We start from the raw sequence: 23,215 nt of genomic DNA, 5'->3' as shown, positions 1-23,215 counted from the left end.
TGCTGCATCTTCTGTTGTATGGTATCAATACAGCCCGAAGCAAATGGCTCATTGGTAATATAGTATTCTACCCTATTGCGGGAGTTATGCTTGGAGACTGATACAGGGACATGGATCACGGGGCATGGCGCACAATGAACCCATCTGGCAGAAGATTCTCGCACTATACATAGCGTATGGCGTTCATCCTAGGTGTGGCGGGTATTTCCCTACATTTGCGATCCTAGAGTCTGGTCCAGTCGTGCTTCCGTTCAAATCATTCTTGTTTTACCTAGCACACGGATTGCTCGAGACAGGTATGGTTGCGGGTCTTCGCCTGTCGAACAATAAGTGACAACTCGGGTCGGTTTTGGGAACGCAGTTTGGCCAGTCTGTGCCAGCCTCGATGGTAAGACAACCAATCGCATGCATCAGATCTTCCGGTATATAACAGGTCAACAGTATACGGCAAAAAGCAGGAATACTCAATAGTTGGGTTGGGGGATTGCCTTATACAGCGGTATAGACATAATGTGGGTTTATGCTGTAAGTTTTTACCATCTCCTGCTTCGGAATGTTGTAGTATTGTCGAACCGGTTTATCTGTGCAGCGTAGGGTATGTCGTCTCCAACTGGCCGAAGTGCATTTCAGGGGTCCTAAAATCAAGCTCGGTGGATGTTCCAGATCACATTTCCCCCATAAAGTATGGCATGGTTTCCAGAGTCTTCATTCCGAAGGATGACGCGCATTTCGCCCATTGAACTTCGTCCTGTAATGGCTGCTATGGGTAACAAAAAACGTACCCAATACACCATGCTAAGTCGCTGGACACTAGATCAGCGTTTTCATCCCGAGGGCGTGGAAAATAATGCCAGATTGTGAAGGGCGGACTGAGGCTCGGCCGTACCGGAAAAGTATATAAAACTGGTAAGCTACATCATTACAGCTGGTAGCTCCTCTGTCGGATACGCCACACCACGAGCTAGAATTCGTCGCGGACGACAAATCACCCTGGCCCAGCGTCGAAAGCACAAACGGATAATTGTGAACATCCAATGCTTTTCCATGGATCAATCCCAGAGATCCAAGGCCTTCTAGAGATTATAAGTCAACTTTCTCATTCTATATTTCCACGTCTTCTGAAGTCGTACTACGATACGAACCAGCTATATCTCGTATGAGAGCCGATGGAGATCACGGTGGACAATATTTTAACCGCTCCGTGGCCGGTCAACGAGACCGAACTGGCGTGCGTTCTCCGGTCGGTGAGTGCCACTGGCGGCCATCGGACGATCTCAAGACTATGGATACTGAGGAAAATAGACCCTGGATGGAATACGATTCCTGCGTGATCAGGGAAGAGCCTTGGCCACTCTGGGGCCGGACACGGTCTGGCTGAGCAAAAGGGGGCAGGTCCGCCTGAGTAAATCGGTCCCTGCCAACGTCGTCATCAGGAGTATGGACAACTGACTTTGCACACTAGCCGGTGTGGAATAGAGCTACTCGATCCAGATGTCTGGCATGAATGCCGACACACTGAAATCAACCGCCCCGGCAACGGTCATGAGGAGTGTGATGGCTACAAGTGCAGGACAGGGAAGGTGGAGCTCCGAGGCCCAACTCCCCTGGAAAACCTGCCCGTCAAGTCACTGGATGAGTCAATGAAGGCAAGTTAGTAGCGAGTCGATAGAGCGGCTGTTGTTAACAAGATTTTATCATTCCTCGAAAAGGCAACCGACGAGTGCGACCTGAAGCTATGCGTCCACGTCGCAAACAAGAAGGCCAAATACGATCTCGTAGTTTTGTAATGTCGATGGCATGCATCATATTACAGGGCATATCGCTGGGTGAAGCTTTCGCAGCCAATGCTTATAGGGGCTGCAGGCTGGAAGATAGCATTATTAACGTCCTTCGCGTGGTTCGGCCCCTACCCTTCCCAACCACTCGGATCATGTTTTGAATCCTTAAAGTGACGATGGCGCCCTCTTCTTTTTATTCGTTCTGTTTCGGGTATACAGTACACTACGAAGCACTTGGTTGGAACAATTGCCAGAGTTTGACTTGTCAGATGTATTGTGCCTAGGCTAGTGGTGCAGAGATAGGCATGCTAGGCTAGATACTAGGGAGGCACGCGCTTTGAAAATCTTAACACGAGCTATCTGCAATCCTGGTCCAAAAGCCTCCATAATACAACTGTATATTTGATGCTACTGCATTGACATCTACCTATGTTGTAGACGGCATCGCAAGCTTCCCTAGTGGCCTTGCCCTGGCAAGAGTGCCCTCGCGCCGAACTTGGACTTCGTGGGAAATGGTTTCGTTCACCAACTCTACCAGTAACTTCAGGCTTCCCTCCTCGGTCACTTGTCCAAAAAAGGCGTGCTTTCTGGTCAGCAGCCACATCGTACGACGAAGCTGGAAAATGAACCAACTTACCTGCAATAGATTATCCAGACACCGCGCAGAGTTGCTCTTGGCCAGCGCCGATTTAAAGCTTTGCATCTCCTGGCTCCAGGTGAATTTGGAGCCATTTTTTTGCATGATCTTATCGAGAATCAACCGCAGAGCATTGAAAGTAGAAGCCATTGCGTCGACACGGGAAGGGTCAACTTAGTCAATTTGGCGACTGTTCTCAATACCCGCTATACCTCACTTGATGTCAGTGTTGTACAGTCTGCAGTTAGGACAAACATACTGATCTTTATTTCACCCTCTTCGATGAACAAGATATCTCGAGGAGTGAGGCTGGCTAGCTCCCTCCACTGGCCGTGTAAGAACTAAAGGTACTTTAACACCTATAAACTGTATATGAACATCATACATCTAGTAGGAAGGAAACAGTACCTACAGGCCATAAGATCTGGACTACTTCACTTTCAGTGATGTGGCAACTCAACATTAAAGCCTGCTGGAGAGTGCACTCAAATGGCTCCTATACAAGAAGATACCGTTCGGCATACTAGAAAATATCTAGCAGACGCGGGATGCTGCGATGAGCGAGCTAATTGATTATCTGGACATATATATCTATTACTGATCACTCCACAGCCTGCATCTGGATGTAGACTAAGTTAGCCTTAATCTTTCGATGTCTAGCCAGCACCATTACTCGCCCATAGTCAATGCCTGCGCAAGGTTCATATATTTCCCACGGGCTCCGTGCTAGGATTTCACGGGGAGCCGGATTGGGAGTCAACTGCTGTGGCGGTGGACAGTTCAGCCCAGAAGTGGCACGACTGGACGTCTGGTCACTTGGGACACGATGCGAGGCATTGCTCGGAGGTTCATGTTGCGTAGAGACCACAGGCGGCCGCATACTCCCAAACCAGATGGTGCCACGAACGTCTCTTTTCGCGGCTGGCATGGCTGGCGCAAATTGAAAGTCGAAGATACAAGCGCCTGTTCTTGTGTTCAGATACTTTTTTTTGATAACTTCCCACGTCGCTGAGGAGTATGCTCACTGAATTCTGTATGGTAGACAATGTAAGGGAAATAGTGTAATTATATGGTCTATCTACAGCCGCCACGGGCATTCCTTTTATTAGAAGTATGATAAGTTCTAATGACCACAAAGGCCTATGCAACAAGGCCACGTGAAGGAAGAACTTTCTGACAGTCGTTCGGGGGGAAATAGTGAAGGATGGCCGGAAGCTGATCGCTACCTCGGGGAAAGTGTACTGCATTTCTAAGAATGGACATGCCAGTCCTCGAGAACCCCGGCCTTGGTTTGCTCGGAATCATAGGCTTGCTAGTTCACCTAATTAACCAACAGCTTGTTGAGTATAATCAGGGGTCTTGGGTTGGTCTTCGGGGCTTCTAGGTCGGCTATTTTGGCCGATGAGGATGGTGTACATGGTGTGGTCTGTGAAGATGTCTGCCCCGTCGTTTGTTTGATTTATCAAATAATAATTTAGTGAAGGTTGCGTCAAGAGAACACCAACTTACGCCTCATAACAAGCTCGGTGGGTTCGCAACACGGAGGGTTTGATGTGCTAGAACGGATTTTCTGGCCTTGGTCAGCCCACTACATCTAGAAAGAAGTTGTCGTTGTATTGCCATACCAGCGGACCGTTCCACGACTCCGAATTTCTTTGGTGAATTACAAGTTCCCATATCTACATATGGTCTGTCAATCCCAACCACCCGGTCTGTTTTCAAGGGTTGGGCCATGCGTGTGCTCACCATGGCGGTAGACAATGCCCATATAGTCATAACTATGACAAGAAGCATGACTGAATCTGAGAGTAGAATTCTGTATACTTTTACCAGCTGCTGTCCTCGGTGGAATGGAGCAAGGAACAATTGAGGAAGAATTTCATGTTCTCCATATATGTTGATTTGCTCATTTGGCAAATGCGCAACCTATACTGTCTATCAACTTGAAAGGAGATCAGGTTCTGATGCGTGATATGTGATCAGTATGTCCACACTTGTTGCACTCTGGTCAATCTGGTCGACATCCCGACAACCTCATTCTTGGTAGGGTTAAATTGGAAATAGGTTTTGTTGTTGGGGTGGAATGCTGCTGGCGGGACAAATTCTCATTGGTCACATCCGCCCGGAAAAATTAATGCCCAGCAAGGCCATGCTCGACGTTGAATCATTTGAAATTGGAGGCATCGGAGGCTGAGCAAATTATCAACCTGCTGACCTGGTTTTGATGAGTGATCCCTTAGGGTAGGTAATATATTCAATCTTGGCGCGCCTGTTGATTTTGTATGTGTCTCGTGGGGTTACCAAAAGCCGGTTGTGCCGGACACGCGGGAGTAGCTAGTGGTGGTTATGTTATATATAACATTGACCATTCATGTACGAAATGTATAGACCATTGATGCGCATGATTATTGTACCATCGCGAGCGTCAAAGCTCACATTTGTGGTAGCCTAGGGTAATAGCATATACACATTCCAGTATACCCATGTGTTGGTTTCTTTGCTTTACGCTCTAAGTGCAGTGGTCGAAACCCGAGGGCATAAATATTTCTTCGGTGCGCAGTCGGATTTTCCAGGCGGGCATCAAGTTGAACCCCTGAAACAACCTCCCGAAAAGGACAAGTTCGGTCCTTCCCGAGCCCCAGCAAATGTTGCTGGCCCAAGGCAACAACGATCGACCAGAGGGCCGGACCAGAGGGCGGTGAAAAGACGTGCGGGCCTGGGCATCTGAACAGATTAATGCCCGCACAGATTGCGCATCCGGCATCCCGTTTCCGGAGACGGTATCGCAAATATTTGACCGTGTCTACTCGGTGATTCCTTTATCATCTTTCCCCATCTCTCGCCATCTTTTGACCATATCTTCACCATTCTTTGCCTTTACCTCATATCCCTCACTTTCCCCACTCCCTCAGTTTTTTCTTTTCTATCTTTCATTTTTTTTTTCTTCTCCCCTGTGTGACCCGCTTCATTTGCCCTAGCCCTGGTCTGCAGGTCATCCAGCTCCCCCATTGGGTCTCCCATCGACCGCGACCAGGCACCTCAAAAGGTGATCATCACACTCTGAAAGACGCATGGTCGCGTCCAGCCTGGTCAATCCCTCTTTAGCATGGGGCCGAATCATGCTGCGCCCAAGGCAAAGCAGGATTGGGGGATCCGAGTCTTGCTGCGCGCGGTGAACCTGTCGAACTGATCGGGCATTTTGTGTCACAAATGACCTCCGAGCACCAGCGGGCAATTCTGTGTCAGTCAAACACAACGCAGCCCTATCTGGTCATTATGGTACAGTTCTTCCGGATACCGGTGTCATCACCTACACTCTTTGTTTATCTTACTAACCCCAGCACTAAAACCACGCTAGACCAAGCTTGGCACTAGAAGAAGGAATGGCTCGATGTGGCATTACAGCATACTGTATGGACATGTACTATGTAAGATGGCAATCGATTACTCATCTTTTTCCATACGACTATCTAGAATGACGGCAAGTGGCGAACTAACATCAATTACTGTATAATCCAGGGATCAGAAGAGTAAAAGCTAAGGCCTATAGGCTCACACACCTGAGCTCGCCATTTTCGAGGTATTAGAAAATAAGCAAGAAAATTACAGACCCTTAGAGTATGTCAAGTCGCTTTGGTCAGGAGACCTAACTAACTTTTAGCAGTACAAAGCTGGCTACTGTGCTATAGCAGTGTGAAGTCCGTCACAGCAGCTATGTCCGAGTGTGTAAGGCTTAGGGGGGTCGCGCGGGTCGAGCGGGTCATGCCTTTCCCAGATGAACATATACCCCACCAGGACCGAGACCCCGCATCAGAAGCAGAGTATGATTCGTGTACGTAATATCCATTTACCCACCAGGCAAAAAAGGTTTATCTCCCTCTCCAATGACGATATCTTTCGCCATGGTATATTTTTGGCCGATAAATGAATAGTGTCAATGCGAAGGTACTGCATCTAATCCAGCTTATTCCGTTCGCCCGGTGACAGCGATTCCTATATATGATCGCAGCCCAAATACATCTCCTTCATCTTCATAAATCCTGCCTCCCAATATGAGGTTCAGGGCAAGCGATACATATCGATTTAATCATGGCTGATTTACCTACAAACATATTGTCACTGCCCTCTGGTGCCATACGGAAATGCTTCACTCCACTAGGCAAGTGTAAGCTCAAGTTATCTCGGCATATTTTGACTGACTCTATTGTAAAGAAAACAACCCAGAAATCATGTCGGGCTTGGCTTGGCGCCTAGGCCTCTCTCGAACAGTTAAATTCATCGACATCTATAATATTGACGAATCTGAAATGATCGCAATGATACCAAGACCCTGCTACGGTTTATTGCTTGTCTTTCCAGTTAATAAAGCCTCCGAAACTTTTCGTACCCAAGAAGATAAGACTTTGGATGCTTATGACGGATCTGGCGAGGAGGAGGTAATATGGTTCCAGCAAACCATAGGGACTGGCTGTGGTATTATCGCACTCTTGCACTGTTTGCTCAATGGCAAAGCTCGCTCCTTCGTTGGAGTTGAGTCGGATCTTGGGAAACTATACCAGGAGATCTTACCCATGCAACCTCTGCAACGTGCAAATGCGCTGTGCAGTAGCCACGCTCTCGAAATGGCCAATGAACTCGCCGCGCGCGAAGGACAAAGCGAGGTCATTGCCGCAAATACACCGATGGACTTACATTTTGTTTGTTTCACAAAATCAGGGACTGACAATCTCTGGGAGCTTGATGGTAGAAGGAAAGGCCCACTTATTAGAGGACGATTGAGAGCAGAGGAAGATGTTCTTGATGAAACAGCCCTTGATATGGGGATACGGTCGTTTCTTAAGAGAGAGGCGGAGAGTGGCTGCCAAGATTTGAGGTTCAGTCTTATTGGATTGGTGCCAGCCTCCTAAGGTAAAGAAGTTGCTCAAGTGGAGAGCTTTGGAGGTAACTGAAAGATATCAATATAAATATATGTTGCTTTACTGAGCATATCCAGGATTCCCCGGCTTGAGTATCTCCTAATTAGTGTGTCGAAGAAAGATAACATGATCTTGAGCTGGAAACCAAACCATACCGGGACAGCGTACTTGGCTAGTAAAAGTCTTTTCTCCATATAGTGTAGAATATACTCTCTTATACGGATGATCATATCAAGCTTCTAGTATTACTGCACAACTGATTTCTCGGGCCGACCGCCTTTGATTAGGTGGCTTGCAGGCTACTAGATAAATCGGAGGTCAGATCGCAGTCGCAAGATTGCTCGTTTACTGCATTCAGCAGCCTCAGCCATATAAGAAGCATTAAGCTCTCCATTGATCAAAATATCGTGGATAAGATTAAGCGTGATTACAAAGCTAGATGAGGAGCCATTCTTGATTTTGTGATTCGGCTGCCACCCTTAGTGGTTTAAACCGGTTACCGATTTTCAGTAGAACACAGAGGCATAACGTGGAACATGGGAAAGAAGTAGTATGATTACTTAGAGGCAGTTGTCATGTTACGAATAGGTTATCTGTGATACAATACACGGCTCAAGATTCTCCATCTCCGTGCCAGGATTGGCTTAGTGTTGTTTCATCCCGGGGTTGCTGAAACAGTCGAAGAGTGTAAGTAGTGACACTGGTATCCGGAAGAACTGTAACGCTCACCACGGGAGCTAGAACGGTACAGTAGTCTTGTCGGATAGAATGATTTGCCCGTTTCCGAACCATCGGGCTCCGGAATCCCGGATTTTGGTTTTGCCTAGGTCTCGACGGGCTACTTCACAGTGCAGTATGCAACAAGTAATCGGTTTAAAGCAGATATACGCCGACTCGCGGACTGCTTGTCCGAAGCGAACCGGAGGGAGTTACCCAGGAACTCGCGACGTCATCTGCGTCATTGTTCAGGACCAGGTTATACTGTACTATAAATGGGGTCTATTGTCACTGAATATACATTGTACCACAAAAAATAAGCTGACTACTGTACATGACTGGCAGCGGGCATGGACGGATCTTGACGTCCGTTCCGACTTGCGATGCACGATATTGCACCAATGCTGGTAAGAACCGCGGCATGGCGCGAGCAGACCTTGGCTTCCTTGCATCATGATGATTGGATATACTCTGGCAAGTACTAGTCCCCAGCACCGCGTAGAGGTGGCTGCCCATAGCTGGGGTGTCTCAGAACAGGATCCTAAGAACAGAAAGAACCTGTTCATCTGGGAACAGTCCAGGGCACAGGTGATACAACATAGGACCCATGGCCATGAAGGGGCTATCTCCGGAGAGATTAATACTAAACAGGCCCACCACTCCTGTCAAGGACTATCTCCGAAGAGATTGATACTCAACAGGCCCACCACTCCTGTCAGGGGATATCTCCGAGGAGATCGTACAACACAGGCCCGCCATGCCTGTGAAGATGCACACTGTTGCGCTTGCGCATTCCAGTCAGTGAGGACAGGAAGCCTGGTCCTGGAGCGAACAAGACTGGAAGACACCGGCCTTATATCTCCAAGCCCTCCGGTCGCCCGGCAAGACCAACTGTGCAGCATTAGCATCCAGCCTCGCCGACTTCAAGTACCAGAACCGTCATGCGGTCGAGATAAACTTCAATAGTCATTCAAGTACGGGGTGGGCATCTGGTCATCTCTGCGTGTGCTCTCTCCTACCAAATGCCCAGGGGCACATACTGACGATATACAAAGAGCAAAACCCGAAGCCACCTCCCCAAATGACCATGCAGGCCTCAGTCCAAGACGCCATCCGGGGGGAAGAACGATCGGTGTGGGCATGGGCAAGGCGAAGATGTGTGCGACTCATGGGACAGCCGTTGGTCAATAGGCGTCTCAAGTACACAACAATACTTGGAAATGGGTTCCAGACCTGACCAGTGGGCTCAGTAGAGACCACTTAGAAACAGTTGGGCAACCGTAGTCCAACAGTGCACAATGACTACCGATTCCTCCCTTTGTCGTAGTACTTTCCAGTTTCTAGAGCACCGCTGCCCAGTACCCAACCGCTGTCGACTTAGGTAATCCACTGAGACATCATTTTCCGCGTAATGCACTAGAAATTACCTAAAATTCACCTTGAGAAGCTTCTCGTCCTCCCAAACCTTCAGAACAGGCAATGCCTCCTTTGAAACTCAATGGGACAAACTGGGATTGTGTGTCGAGTATCACTAAAATCTGAATTCCATTACTTTGTATCAGCCTTTTCCATCAGGCCCACTTCTTATTGTCGAAATAGGCAGAAGAGAAAGACCCTCGATGAGAGAAAACTTCACCTGCGCCCAGAGTGATTCCCGGGCTCCACATTATCGTGGCAAGGGGAGAAGCGTGACCTAGGTAGCATCAAGTTCCGTACGAGGCAACGCCATGGACGAATCGTATGGCATTGCGTCAAGTGGGTAGTTTTTCTTTGTTTCGCTGACCTGAGTCTAATGGGTTCCCAGGCCACAGTAACCAGCGCGCTCAATTAAAATTTGTTGGGGCTTTCTTAGTTCCAGCCCCACCACTGAGGTTTTTTGCTCGCCATTCAGAAGTATAAGCCTTGTAGTAGGGTTTTTCTTATTTAATTCTCGCATATTTCCCAGCTTCGAGGCGTCGACACAGGACTCATATAATTACACTATTTATGGTCTTAGAAACACTGCGCTTGCAAGAGAGCGAAGAATCAAATATAACCTTCCAGATTATTTTATAGATGGATAAGGCCAGAACGAAAGGGTCAAATCTTTATATTAAGATAGAGAATTGTTAAATATCTCCAGGCAATCTGGCCAACCAGAACCAGTAGCCATGGTAAACTGAGGATAATAATAGACAATATACTAGCTAGTACTGTATACTCAAGACAGAATATCTCAGTCATCAGGAGCTGGTCAGTTAAAAGAACAGAGAAAGTTGTTACTGTATTTTATCTTAATAAATACTGCTATCTTAAGGGCCAGGCAGTTGTGCTTATAATAATGGAATTATCCAACTCTGCACTCTCTGAATTTATTCACATACTATTATAAGTACTCATGCTGCTTTCAGCTATCATAGTCTATGTTACTACAGCATTTGAGGTTATTAGTTAAGACCACAATAGCGGTAATTCTAGATATATATATATATTTAATTCTTCTGTTTTCAGATATACATGGCCTGAGTGGCCGATACTTATCAACTAGACAAGTAAGAAAATCCATTATCTTAAGATAGATGATCCATTTCTATCCGGCTACTAAGATCAAGGCCCAGTCACGGCTACATGCCTGGCGAGCGGTGACTTCTACTGTGTGGAATCTTATGAACTAGCCAGCTCTAGCCTCCAAGAACCAAGAATACACTTGTCTTGATCAATCTTGAAGCATGCAAGAGTATCCAAAACATATAATATAATTAGCACAAGGATGTTGCGGGATCCCTAAAATCTTATATTACTAGCATCCACCACAGGATATCCCCAGCCATGTTAATGAAGAATCTTTTTGTGGTTATTATATCTACCAGTCATGTAACTGCCCGCATCTGACTTGACCGTCGCTGTGCTGTAGGATGTGGACAAAACCACTATTACCAGAATACAGCGAACCAAACTCAGCTCATGATTAAAATCCCCAAAGAGGATTTCCATAGAACAGTAAGTAAATTATTCTGGGAGACTAAGGCCAGGCAAGATAAGCTTTCCAGATATAATTACTTAAAACTGTCCCCTTTTAAGTAAGTCTGGCATTATAATACTCGCCGTATAAAAGGAGCTACTGTAATAAGTTCTGGGATTAGAAGTATCCATAACCACTCTCCCATTTCAGCACAAGTATTACCAAACGACATGAGTGACTTTAATGATCGGGGACAGCTGGTCAAGCGCAAGTACAAGGACTGGGCAGGACCAGGCCTGGGACACTGTGACAATGATAAGATGTCCAAGGCTGTTGAACCATCCCAGCAGCCATCGAAGGTACTTTCCTTCTTATTGCACCAAGCATACAGTATACAGCATCCGAGATTTCGGCATGAGCTGACATTTCCTAGGCCAAGGCACCGCCACTTCCCACGGAAGCGCTGTCGAAAGATGAGAAGGTTACTTCCACTGGCCTGGCTGCTGAGACAGTCCAGCCTCTGATTCGCGAGTTGCAGTAGCTGGATGATTAAAACCTGGTCCTTGCAGAGCAAGCCGCGCGACTGGTGGCCCTCTTCCGGCGCCTCTGGGAATTATATATCACGCAGAATGCCAAGAGCTCGCGCCTTGAGAAGGAAATCAGTCAGATGCAGATCACCCACACCTGCCTCGTTAATGAAAACACCCAGTTAAACTGTCACTGCCGGGACGAGGAGGCCTGCTTGTGCCATTTTCGAGCAGTAATCCAAAAACTACAGAAAGATATAATTAACGTGGTTAAAAAGTGGGAGAATTTCCAGATGACGGAGGCTCCGGCAGCGGGCGGTGCGGAGAAACCGACGCAGGAGAAGGAGGATGTGGCAGTTATTATGTCTGCGGTGCCTGCCCAAGAGGACTAAGGCACCAGTACTCTATAATAGAGCCGATGGCTAGCTCCACGGTGGTGAGGATGGCGAATGATATTGATTAATATAGAGGAGTGATACTGAATTGAAACAGCTTCATATATTGTACCCAACCATAATATGTTTGAAAGCGCCAGAGCTGTATTCAAGGATTGTAGACTTTTTATATTCTTTCAGATTCTGTGATGCTGTCCACATCGACATGAACAACATAGCCAGACGGCACTGATATTATATAATTATTATTAGTCAGCGATAACTCTGTTAGGTCTTTCTAGATAATCTAGTATCTAATAACTATTTCCGCAATGTTCAGTAGGCTTCGACAATTAGTTTTGGTGAGGTATTATATTAACTGTCTCAGGACAGTTACTGCAATTATAGTCTGGTTATAATATAAATAATGTCGCAGTACCAAGCGCATAAATTCTATATTTTTTATTGATTTATCTAACACTCAGAGTGCTTTGCTAATATAACAGTACATGATTCTTAATTAATGCCGGACTAATACAACACCTTTGCGGTGCATAATATGCCGAAAGTGTCGGTATCTCAACATATCTGCTGGATATAATAAAAATAGCCGGAGCATCTCCATGTTAAAATAATCTGGTTCAGAAAGTAGACTGCTGCTGTTTAAGTTACTTTTACAGCTACCAAGATCCAGCTGACCACAGGGCTGTATATTAATTCTATTTAATATCTATAGTAGTGCAGCTATAGTTTACTTGCATAGCCCTGATTAAATCATGCTTTAAAATAGAGGAATGTCATCACCTCTCAAGTTTCACAGTAGATAGTCACGGTGGTCAAGATTAGGGTTACTTTTATTGGTATTGTTGACTATAAGAGTTTTATCTACCGTGGGCTCTTCCACCCTGCTAGCCATAGTATTAATACTCCCGATTTCTGACTGAAATTGCTTTTATAAAGTGGTATGATATTCGGCTAAGTACTGCTGTGTGTATCTATACTCTCAAGCAGTGGTGTGGTCTTTTATATAACTATGACTGGAGTACCACAGCTGATAGTTTCTTTGAATGCCATGCCCGGGAATAAAATATGCGGGTCTGTTCACAAGTATAAGGAGCTTTTTAAGGGATTGTTATGGCACCTTTCTGCGGACGGTTATCTAAGTAACAAGCGGCAGATAATAAGGAGCAGGTACCTGCAAGAATAAAATGTGCTCCCGCACCACGTGCTTGGTAGTTGCAGCAGTAATTAGCTGGTCACTTTTTCTTTGCTAAAGAAACCCAATATTTCATTCAGTTCTGATCAATCTCTGTAGAAGCCAAAGCAGTGTCTTCACAGTTAATCTGGTGAATTCAACACTGCCTCGATGATTAGACAGCTTCATGTACATGGTGTTGAAGATTGCTTAATACTTTTTCCAAGCTACATACTATACTTTGTTTTCTAAGAAGATCCTTTCCTAGTTGCGTGCATCTCATTTTCCAGCCTTCGGATATGTCAGACCTCCGTGGTCTTATGTTGGAGGCCATCAAGCTCCGCTTGCTGTTGGTTATTTACTTATACTAAATGTTCAATCCTCGCAGTGAGCGACTCAGCATTATTCGATATTGGCAGATACTGAAAAGGAAGGATAAGCGGATTAGTCTCTATACCAAGGTTTATTAAGGGGTGGCCTATCTCAGAGCCCGGTGCCATATCTACTACTATAACAGGACGGACAGCCTCGATCGACTGACCACTTTCTCTACATATTGCATCGTACAGGCCCACCGACCTATTAGCCAGACTAGTGTTCATTTAATATGCCTTTGCATCAGTAATTGACCAGGCATACCCATCCCTTGGGCCTGCTTCTGTTATACAGCCCGGGGATAGACCCTTACCATATACCGGTCATCTAGATATGTCAGCTTGTTCAATATAGTTGAGCGGATTTGAGCAGGAAAGGAGTTACAGATATGGTTCGCCAGTGTCTTGCGGCATTGTGGGTGTTGCCGAGTGCGCTTTTTATTGCTATCTCAGGCCATTAGATACTTCCTGAAGACTCATGCGAATTGCGTTCATTCGCGGTCGTCTATCAGGAACATATCATGTCTATTTTGCTTCTTTAATCCAGCATGGCCAAGGTTGCCTCATCTTATGTGCAAGTGATGACCAAGGCGTCTAGGTACCAAGAGTATACTTCTGTTTGCCCATGGTGAGCCCCTGCCATATGCGGGTCGCCGACTTCAACCGCTTCAATTCAACAGTACTTGTGATCTTGCTGAGGCAAGACGGGTTTTCGGTCATTGATTGTGCCCAGGTCTGGTCCTGTGGTACAGTAAAGGTTTGTGCAACAAAACCGAATGGGTGGAACTGCCCACAACAACCCCTCGGTCATGAACGAACTAGATCTTACCCGTTTGTCGTATGCTGGCAATTTGCCAGACCTTAATTGTAGCATGTTTTATCTGCTAGTAAAGTTGCTCTACACAGATCGTCTGACAATTGTATTCCATAAAACAGAATTTATGTCTGGTCGATATTAACCCTCGTTGTCCATATGAACAACGCCAATGCCCGATTCCCCCATGATTAGGAATCAACGAGAGGTAGGCGACTAAGGCTAATATTCAAATATCCACTCCTTTGTCAACCGTTGACCCTGTACAACTCATAACCTTGTCTTTTATACCCACCTACGTCTTCTGCATCGCTCGCTGCTTTGACACAAGGCGTTGGAAATGTTTTCAGAGCTTAGAGTGGATACCATATTCTTCCTTTCCAGCAAACTCGTCTTATCATCTTCACTTTCCTAGTCCGCCCCATCGCATCAGAAGGCAAGCGAGATGTCATACTCCGGACAGCGTCGACCGACCACCCCAACCACTCTGCCAGTTACCTCAGACACAAATCCTCTAGCAGATGGAGCCTTGCTGAAATCATTCTCTTTGTTCTGTCCATGCTGTACATCATCACCCTCTGATAAAATAAATGCTTCATTCAACATAAGCTACCCATCTGCAGAACTGGAAGAACAGTTCCTACGGATTCTTATATTCTACTTACCTTTATCCTTCCATATTCAAGCCATAGCTGTTCTGCTATATAATTCTTAGATAACTAAGAACTAGTTACTGATCAAGTTACTCTGCTATCATGTCTTCACCGTATTGCCCGACCAAGATATTATTTGCTGGGTTAGCTTGTCATACCATGTATGTACCAATCCCGGGGATATGCTGCTCATCACTGTCTACCCGGTCACATAAATATTATTCTAATAGCTTGAAGTAACTATAACTAAAGATAATGAGCTTATGGCTATTATCACAGCTTTATATAATAGACCTGTCTTGGGAGGAACGGCTGATATAAGATGCTGAGATTAAAGTAATCTTGTAAATAAATTTAATTAATTGATGACTACGGGCTCTGTATATGAGCATGTCTGATGTTCAGGCCTTGGATAGAAAGATATAATTGGTGGGAGTGTCAGTTAAAGAAATTAAAAAGTTTTCTGATAATAATATCTTAGAATTATCCACGAGAAAGATGATGCTCTTGAAGTGATTCTATATTTACTGGATAGATAAGATGAGATGGCGGGTCTAGATTTAGTCTAGTATATTTAACTGCTGGTAGCTGATAATATATCATGAGATATTCAAGGAGATATATTATTATATTTATAATATTTAATCTTATTTATTCTACCTAGTTCCTGACTGCCCTATGACTGGTATATGAGAAGGATCTGGAGAGAATAAGCTTATAATATATTTATTGAGTCTGATTTTAGATTTATAAAAGATCTTTGTTTCTTCTTACTTAGCTTGTAAAAGGAATTTTTATATTATATTATCTGAAGATATTATGGAAGATATCTTTACTATCTTGATTAAAAATACAGTAAACTGTTTTAATGTGTAATCTTCCTGATTCATATGCCTGCAACTTGTGTGTCTGTTTTAACAGAACCAGGATTCTTTTTAATAGCAGATCTGTTATTCTTATTCTTCCCAGTGGCGATAGAGCTTTGTAATCTGTTTCTAGTTTCAGATCTATCCTGTTGGCGCAGAATATGGATTAATATGATCTTGAATAATTCTGACTCGTGCCCGTTGTTTACACGCCCCTGGAGGAAGTGGTCTATAACCACGCCTATCTGCTGGTTTGTCTTATATAAGATATCTGCTAATTGGACTGCCTCATCCCGCTCAGCGGTGGTTTTTTTTAATATCTCATGTAATACATGACACTCGTGTTTTTGAGTTTGCTGGTCATGATCCATTTGAACCGCTTGTGTACTTAATTCAGCAACAATATGTAATGCATTCTGACCCAGTGTTAGAACACTCATGAAGTGATAGCAAATAACTTACAGATGAGTCTATTTGGGAAGGCGGCTCTGCGCACTCTGATAATGTAAGAGTGGTGATAAAAGAGTTCGAGAGTCTGAATAGTTAAAGATGATATCGGGACCGGCTGCTATATATTCCTCTAGGTCTATGATCCTCAGTATCTTCTACTGAAACTTCGGTGATATCCGCTGAGATGTGATGGTCCTCTCAGCAATTGACCCGTCAATATCTTGCTGGCAGTGAAATCTCCTGGTCTTTACCTGCTGCACACCCGTTTGCTTGGACAATCGCGTGGTTCCTTGAAACACGCGCTCTTACATGACCCTCACAAACGACTCTGTTCTCGCCAGGACCTCTACGGTAGATTGACGGGTTGGGAAACCAGTATTGAGATAGACCATTTCATGCTGGATATCTATAATATCACCGGCAACTAAATCATTCACCAAGTTGAGGCTTCATGTTTTTATAATATGCATTTTGTTATGGGTGACTGGTACGTTATAGTATAACTTACACTTACTCAGGCGCAAGGGTTTTGAGATCCATCCGTCATATACCGCCACAAAATTGGCCATCTGGCGTGCATTTCAGTCGAAACAGATAAGACAACCAGCGTAAATTCCAACATCGCCAATCAATTGACCGCCTATGACTTTCCGTGATACCTTGTCTTAGTAGATGGCGGTGAATGTGTCGCTGCGGGCGATTTTTTCTATCATTGGTTGAGGTGTGATTTAGATCGCCCGAACAACGGGTATGGGTTTAGGGCTTTCTCGCTGATTGACTGATACCTGCAGGTCGCAAAATTTGGTAGTTCTGCAAGGGATGTATCTCAGAGGTAGATAACATGCCCTGCTCTTGTAAATAGGCATTCTTCATAACCGGGGGGTGATTAACGGAGTATCGGACACTCTAGTTGATTGACCAGTTGTGGAGGGTCTGGGACAATTGAGTGTCGTGAATGCCGTCGCTGGGAGCGCAGAAGCATGCAGTTGCGAACCCGTTCGAAAAGTTATAGAATGGGCAAAAAGGACATAAGATATCCCTAGATGGGTCAAGAAACATCCGAGATTCATAGAAGATATAGCCGCATTCTTGACCCTTGGACACCCCCCTCTGTGCATCACAAGCAAAAGATCCATGCAAGTTTGAGTTAGTCCTGGTTTAGGACCCTGGCAATAAGCGAAAGAGCCAAGGCCAGCTACGAGCCTGCGACCAACTAGACTTCGTAACTAGCTTTTCCTCTCTACCCGCCTGAACATGCAACTGATTCCCCCAACGTAAAAGTCAAGATTACCGTTGCCTTCATTATAGGGACTTGTGGGTCTCGCATTTTACAAGTACATAGCTCTTAGTCTGGCTCGACCTCTTGCACCCATCACATCGGTCCACCTCTCGAGGTTTTAGATATCTTTAGTTGGTCACATTGCCACTACTTCGAGTTGCGATGTATTGGTAGGGCGCTCTTGAGGTAGCTGGCTATATTGCCGTATTCCTGGAAAGTAATGGTACTGGTTGTGTCGGTTCACACAATGTCCGCATTTCACCTATTCATTGGAGGACCGGGCTAGGTGGTGTATATGATTGTGGTCGGCATATAAATCCTGAAACAAGACCAGACCAGGACTTATTAACCAGTTTTATATATCTTTGACCAGTTTTTTCTTTTTATGGGCAGATATTCCCGCTAGATAATTCTCTTTGCAACCACACCCATTACTAGAGCTGGGGTATCGTGCTGTGTGCTGGATGGTTCCAGGTAAACCACAGAACAGATAAATAATTAACTAACAGAACCTGGTATTCAGTTCTCAAGTCAATAACCTAAGTAAACAGTAAACTTAAGACATATCACAGACCGGTCAAAACTATGAGGCTCTACAGAATCTTGATCATAATATAAAAGCTTGTGAATATAGAATGCAGACTTCTAAGCAGTAGCTGCTATTTAATAAAGCTGTGCAGCTCTCTTGTGCTACTTTTAATATATTATGTTTATTACTATTTGAGATTATTGATGCCATTGCTGATGTAGTACTATAAATATACTATCTGGATTTAGTTAACTGCTAACTACATGCCAGCTGCCACAGCACAGTGTTTAGTCCTTAAGTTTGGTTTCTATCAGATTATATACTGCCCTGTTCCCGCAGCTTCATCGAACCATCACCTTCCGTGCGAGGAATGAATGAGCTTTGAATATTTTCAATATCTATCTTTTTTTTCGGGATCACTCCGGCTCCCGCGCCTGCGAAATCCTCCAGCATGCCCGGCAGATAAGATTCAACACTTCTATTCGCATTGCTAGGTTCTACTGTTGTGTATATAACAGTCACTTTTTCCTACCGGCCTCGTCCCACAACCGACCTACACTTGGAAGCCTGCACGAGTTGACAGTCCATCAAGCCTTTCTCAATGATTTATCTTATCAGATAGATCAGGTCTTTGCGGGACTGGAGACTGTCTCCATCCGCTTATTTCAGTATATATAAAAGGCAGGAGCCGCTGGACTCATAACTGATTTATTATATGTAATATATAGGAACCTGCCTTCCGGCTGGAATTCTGGATATTAATAGATATCTGGTCTGCTATTAGTAACAGATCTATTTACTTTGCTTGATTACTGATGGTACCTGTTCTCATGCCGGCTGTCATCTAGAGAGCCTGTCGAGTTTGATAATACTGACTGACCTGGAATAAGAAGATATCCAGTATTTATTTAAAATATATATCTTGTGCAAGTGTCTCTGACAAAATTATTAACAGCTGAAGGCGGTATCCATTAGACTTCTATTAAATCTGAATATATTTATATTCTATGAGGATATCCTGAAGGTCTTCTGGCTACTGTGAGCACAGGATGACTGCATGCTGGGTGAATAAGAATGGTTCCTGTTACTCATATCCTTGATATTCTCGTGAGTCCCGTTCCCTGACAGTCTACTGCCAGCCGGCCAACCGTCACCATTCCGCGTGCTCAAGGTACTAATAATCCGCGACTGTCTTAATAAACAGCACTTCCTGTAATTATTGATATGAGCTAAAAATCTATTATTTTTTTAGTATTTCAAGATCTGTAGCAACTACCTGCGCGACTCAGAGAACTGACTGGCATCTATTATAATTATAGAATTTCTACTTTTATTTCGCGGCTTGCAGTATTTATACCTGAAGATAGTCAACTTTCCTTAATTCCTGCCTGGTCTTGGTAATGTTATTAAATATCACCGAGCCATGCTCCACGGTCTGATTTTTTACAAGTATTAGCTAATACTAATTAATACTGAAAGACTCTTTAAAGATCTTTGTAATATAAATATAATATCTTTTAATATTCTGTGAATTCTACAGCATAGCTCCCCCACCGCTCTTAGCCTCTGTCTTCATCCGGCCAGCATAGTAAGTGTATCATTAGCATCCATTCCTTTAGCTATATAAGCTGACCCACCATAGCAAGACCTTCTCTTAGGCATTCTGGAATATTTATCAATAAAATTACTCCACCTCCGGCTGAGCGGAGAGGAGAGAAACTATCAGTATCTCTATAAAAAAATTATCTCAAAACTGCAGAGAAATACAGAAAAGGGATTATAGTCTAAGTTAAGATATAGATTAATAATCACAAGCTTCCATCTCAAGCCTGTTTAAAAATAATTAGATATCTAAGATTTCCTTCTGCTTGCTCAGTAGACTTTTAAAGCTACGGGACTTCCTGCCTTGCAGATACTTATCTTCAGTGACTTTTCATATGATGGCTGCTATAGAGAACAATAGATCTTGATCCAGCACAGGAGGATTAATAAACAGTTTTACCTGAGAGTTTTATCAGACAGGGAATATAGTATAAGCTTATTATTTTGCCTGGTTAAAAGTAATAACTATTTTCTCTGGCAGGGCCTGCTATTGGATGGAACTCAGTTTCTGTCTGTATATCTAGATACAGGATTAATAGAGTCCTTTTATAATCTTTAATATGGTATCTTTAAAGTTCCTTATATTTGGCATTTTCAGATTCGCGCGTTGCAAGGGCGGTAATCTGTTGTAGATTATATTTCTGATATAATTATTACTAAAATATGCTTTTAGCAGTTGTTACTTATTAATTATACGCGGACAGTGTTATTATAAGAGGCCAGAAAGCACAATCCTGCTTATTTTATCTCTCACCGCCTGCTGCCTGGGCTGAGAAGGCTTCCAGCAATATTAATAATTAACTATACTGGGATTTCCCTTACTAGTAGGCTCTCCTGTCTAGGGACACAAACATCCAGGTTTCCCTATGGCTTATGGCATGCATATCGAGAGAATCATTGTACTGTAGCTAGTTATAAGACCCTGTATTTACTTAGCTTTCCTGTGGTCTGCCCCTTGGCCTTTGCGTCATGTAAAATATATCCCATATCATAGCACCGTAGCACATTGGACTTTAAGGACTATTTGGTCTTCTGTTTATAAGAAAATGCTGATCAATTTTCAAGAATAGTATAACATTGTGTATCTATCTATATGACATAGCACAGCTGGAATACCCCAAGGCCAAAAAGAAAGAAGATAGAAGAGGCTGGCTCCACTAAGAATGTGCAGCATATTAGCAAGAATATGTGCAGTACTAATCTAAATACTTAACTGCTGGAGAGACCTGCATGCACTGCAGTTTCCCGCAACTACATATCTGGCCACCTCGGAGACAGGTTCAGTCAGATTGCAAAGTCTAATCATCATATACCTGATTCTCTGACACTGCGTATTGTCCATGAGCCTGCACTATAGATCGTTGTACAAGGCGGTTGCGATGGCCACTAGCATACTATCTCAGGTCACTGTTGTCTCCAGCCATGTCAATCGTCCCCGCACTACCGTTCGAGAAACAGCAGTCAAGGTGTCCCCAGCGCCGAAGTCTCTATAGTAGTATACCCCGAAATTTCGAATGGCTGCCTGGTGTCGGACGGCGGCGAAAGCCCGGTGGCAAAGCAAGTTGATCAATGACCAGTTCCCTGTGGCTAGCCAGTCTTGGGGTACGATTGCTACTACTTCAGCGGCAGATTCGGCCCCTGATTGGATCATCAGTGTATTCAGGAACCGGTCTTCAAGTGAGGTGGACATGCTGAGTTCCTGGCCTGGAATGGTCTCTGCCAGCGTGGCTAGGTCTGGAATATCGGGCGAGGCGCAACATGGGCACTGTATCACGGAGGCTGAGGAGTTTGATGTGGAGTCATCGTCGTCTGACAGTAGACTGGAATTGAGTTCCAGAAGCGGAGTGGGCTGCGGAATAGGCGCCGCGGAATGATGCACGATGGGGGGGGACATTCTATCCTTCCCTCAACAAAATAACAGCCGATACGTATTGTTCCGCGTGGCTAGTTGATGCACTATAGGACCGATCACGGTGGATGAATCGCTTGGAAGAGATGCCAGAATAGAGTTCTTGAGAGCACTAACGGTACACAAGGTTCATGAGATGTTCGAAGCAAGTGATGGAGAACACTATATAAAGGCCACCCGCCAGGCCTTTTACAAAGGGCATTTCTCGAATACTCTATTATGAATGCATATGTAGCAGGAGAGGGATACTGTGCTTCCAGTTGCCATAAACGTAACTACAGTATCAATTTCGTATCGAGGACATTGTGCACCTGACCGTTGATCAATGACATACGGTGTCATGATTTACCATTTGGGTTTGCCCCGGTAGGAGAAGGTGTGGTTTTCTCTGCGGTTCTGCCGATGACCCTAGTACGTTCGTTTCAACGCGTGACCGCATTATAGTGTAGACGTAAACGTCCCCTCGCAAACTTGGATTTCAACTCACCCCACAAAGCCCTCAGGTGTCTATGATAAATAATGTGCGGGCATGGGGGTTCCACTGGAGAGACCCTGTCTGGGCTCAGCGACTTGGTGTATGGTCTCGGCCCTGGAGGACATGGCGGATGATCTACTTCCATGTCAACACCGCCAAGCAGGCCGGCTGGCACCGCAGACGGTTGGACATGAATTGCCCCACACTGACGGTTGCACCTCTCGATCCCTAGCCATGAGCTGCTACAGTTTATTTGATAATCGTTGTCTACGCAGCCAAAAGCTGTGTTGACCCCACCATACCAGACGCGGTGATGCCCTGACACAGAGGGGTGTTTATGCGCTCCCGCCTGGTTAATTTTCTGGTGTCTTGAATGTCCGGGGATTGCCCGCCGTACACCGCCTGCCAACTTCCGACACGGAGGAAAGTGTGCCTCGGGCGGCTACCACACTTGACCACCGCTTTCATGAGTGTGCAGAGTACTATTGCTGCCACATGCCCGTTCAGAGAGGTGCCTCGTGTATATTATTGCTTGGCCTCGGACAATTTAATTATAGTAAACATGTATATGGCGTCACGATAATATGGGTTGGAGTAGCTGCTAGACTGCAGCACGTTCTGGTCAACTCCTGGCAGCCGTGGCCCACACCTGTTTCCTGTGACCACTCACCGGGGTAGTTTGCTTGGACTTGCGGTCAAATTTGACCACTCCTAGATTTCTGTTCATTTTGCCTCCTAATAATGCGGAAAGAGCTATACACTCAAGTAATAATAGCTTTGTGAACCAGGATGGTATAACCAGTTGTTACAGTACATACAAGGCAAACAGCTTCTGCTAACAACTTGTCATATAGCGTACAAGCACTTTTACCTTTCTAGTAAATAAACTTGGTCTGAAAGCAGATAAATTCGACGAGCTTTTGATGGGCATTCTGTCGTGGCGAAAGCCATGGACCATGCGTGGACATCTAGGTGCCAGATGCCACCCTACGTACTACATAGCAGACGACACAGCAGAATCTTTAAATGAGGCCATATCTCCTGATCCCTCAACATTGAATTTTTTACGAATTCCCTTATGGCGCCCAACAGTCTGTTCTTTGAATAGCGAGTATAAGAGTGCATCTCCACGGTCTTTGTCAACATTGCGCGTGTCAACATTGCACGTACAGTATATCT

The 23,215-nt window shown here is 44.8% G+C and overlaps 7 protein-coding genes across 7 annotated transcripts; 3 read left to right on the top strand and 4 right to left on the bottom strand.

Annotated features, from left to right (window-relative positions):
- Positions 1 to 2,205: 2,205 nt before the first annotated feature.
- Positions 2,206 to 3,355, bottom strand: BO88DRAFT_466167 (uncharacterized protein; the record flags this gene model as incomplete). Its single annotated transcript, XM_025711463.1, has 5 exons — positions 3,026 to 3,355; positions 2,828 to 2,911; positions 2,667 to 2,756; positions 2,416 to 2,523; positions 2,206 to 2,361 (listed from the first exon to the last, which is right to left on the bottom strand). Exons 1-5 carry the CDS (start codon positions 3,341 to 3,343, stop codon positions 2,206 to 2,208), a joined length of 756 nt encoding a protein of 251 aa, XP_025560812.1. The 5' UTR covers positions 3,344 to 3,355.
- A 3,037-nt stretch (positions 3,356 to 6,392) lies between these two features.
- BO88DRAFT_406325 (ubiquitin carboxyl-terminal hydrolase) lies at positions 6,393 to 7,445 on the top strand. Its single transcript, XM_025707124.1, has 2 exons — positions 6,393 to 6,574; positions 6,628 to 7,445. The coding sequence occupies exons 1-2, from the start codon at positions 6,505 to 6,507 to the stop codon at positions 7,320 to 7,322; spliced, it is 765 nt and encodes a 254-aa protein (XP_025560811.1). The 5' UTR covers positions 6,393 to 6,504; the 3' UTR covers positions 7,323 to 7,445.
- A 1,438-nt stretch (positions 7,446 to 8,883) lies between these two features.
- BO88DRAFT_466153 (uncharacterized protein) lies at positions 8,884 to 9,332 on the top strand (the record flags this gene model as incomplete). The annotated part of the gene is made up of 1 exon (XM_025711462.1): positions 8,884 to 9,332. A coding segment is annotated over one exon (402 nt), but the record flags the coding sequence as incomplete, so codon positions are not given.
- A 97-nt stretch (positions 9,333 to 9,429) lies between these two features.
- BO88DRAFT_466151 (uncharacterized protein) lies at positions 9,430 to 9,781 on the bottom strand. The gene is made up of 2 exons (XM_025711461.1): positions 9,630 to 9,781; positions 9,430 to 9,579 (listed from the first exon to the last, which is right to left on the bottom strand). The coding sequence occupies exons 1-2, from the start codon at positions 9,713 to 9,715 to the stop codon at positions 9,516 to 9,518; spliced, it is 150 nt and encodes a 49-aa protein (XP_025560809.1). The 5' UTR covers positions 9,716 to 9,781; the 3' UTR covers positions 9,430 to 9,515.
- A 1,438-nt stretch (positions 9,782 to 11,219) lies between these two features.
- On the top strand, positions 11,220 to 11,908 carry BO88DRAFT_427226 (uncharacterized protein; the record flags this gene model as incomplete). The annotated part of the gene is made up of 3 exons (XM_025708970.1): positions 11,220 to 11,348; positions 11,423 to 11,500; positions 11,561 to 11,908. 3 exons carry the CDS (start codon positions 11,220 to 11,222, stop codon positions 11,906 to 11,908), a joined length of 555 nt encoding a protein of 184 aa, XP_025560808.1.
- Positions 11,909 to 15,812: 3,904 nt separating this feature from the next.
- BO88DRAFT_344848 (uncharacterized protein) lies at positions 15,813 to 16,232 on the bottom strand (the record flags this gene model as incomplete). The annotated part of the gene is made up of 1 exon (XM_025703258.1): positions 15,813 to 16,232. One exon carries the CDS (start codon positions 16,230 to 16,232, stop codon positions 15,813 to 15,815), a length of 420 nt encoding a protein of 139 aa, XP_025560807.1.
- A 4,819-nt stretch (positions 16,233 to 21,051) lies between these two features.
- Positions 21,052 to 21,546, bottom strand: BO88DRAFT_427224 (uncharacterized protein; the record flags this gene model as incomplete). Its single annotated transcript, XM_025708969.1, has 1 exon — positions 21,052 to 21,546. The coding sequence occupies one exon, from the start codon at positions 21,544 to 21,546 to the stop codon at positions 21,052 to 21,054; it is 495 nt and encodes a 164-aa protein (XP_025560806.1).
- Positions 21,547 to 23,215: the final 1,669 nt, after the last annotated feature.

The sequence above is a fragment of the Aspergillus vadensis genome (assembly GCF_003184925.1).
Source record: "Aspergillus vadensis CBS 113365 unplaced genomic scaffold BO88scaffold_18, whole genome shotgun sequence".
In the NCBI taxonomy this organism is placed as follows: domain Eukaryota; kingdom Fungi; phylum Ascomycota; class Eurotiomycetes; order Eurotiales; family Aspergillaceae; genus Aspergillus; species Aspergillus vadensis.
Note: the sequence above shows the minus strand (reverse complement) of the source record. Positions and strands in the feature narration are given on the sequence as shown.

Coding starts and splice junctions, on each gene's coding strand:
- BO88DRAFT_406325 (XM_025707124.1), top strand. CDS start 6,505: ATGGCTGATTTACCTACAAACATATTGTCACTGCCCTCTGGTGCCATA. Junction 6,575..6,627: donor GAAATGCTTCACTCCACTAG/GCAAGTGTAAGC, acceptor TCTATTGTAAAG/AAAACAACCCAGAAATCATG.
- BO88DRAFT_466151 (XM_025711461.1), bottom strand. CDS start 9,715: ATGTGGAGCCCGGGAATCACTCTGGGCGCAGGTGAAGTTTTCTCTCAT. Junction 9,580..9,629: donor GCCTATTTCGACAATAAGAA/GTGGGCCTGATG, acceptor TTCAGATTTTAG/TGATACTCGACACACAATCC.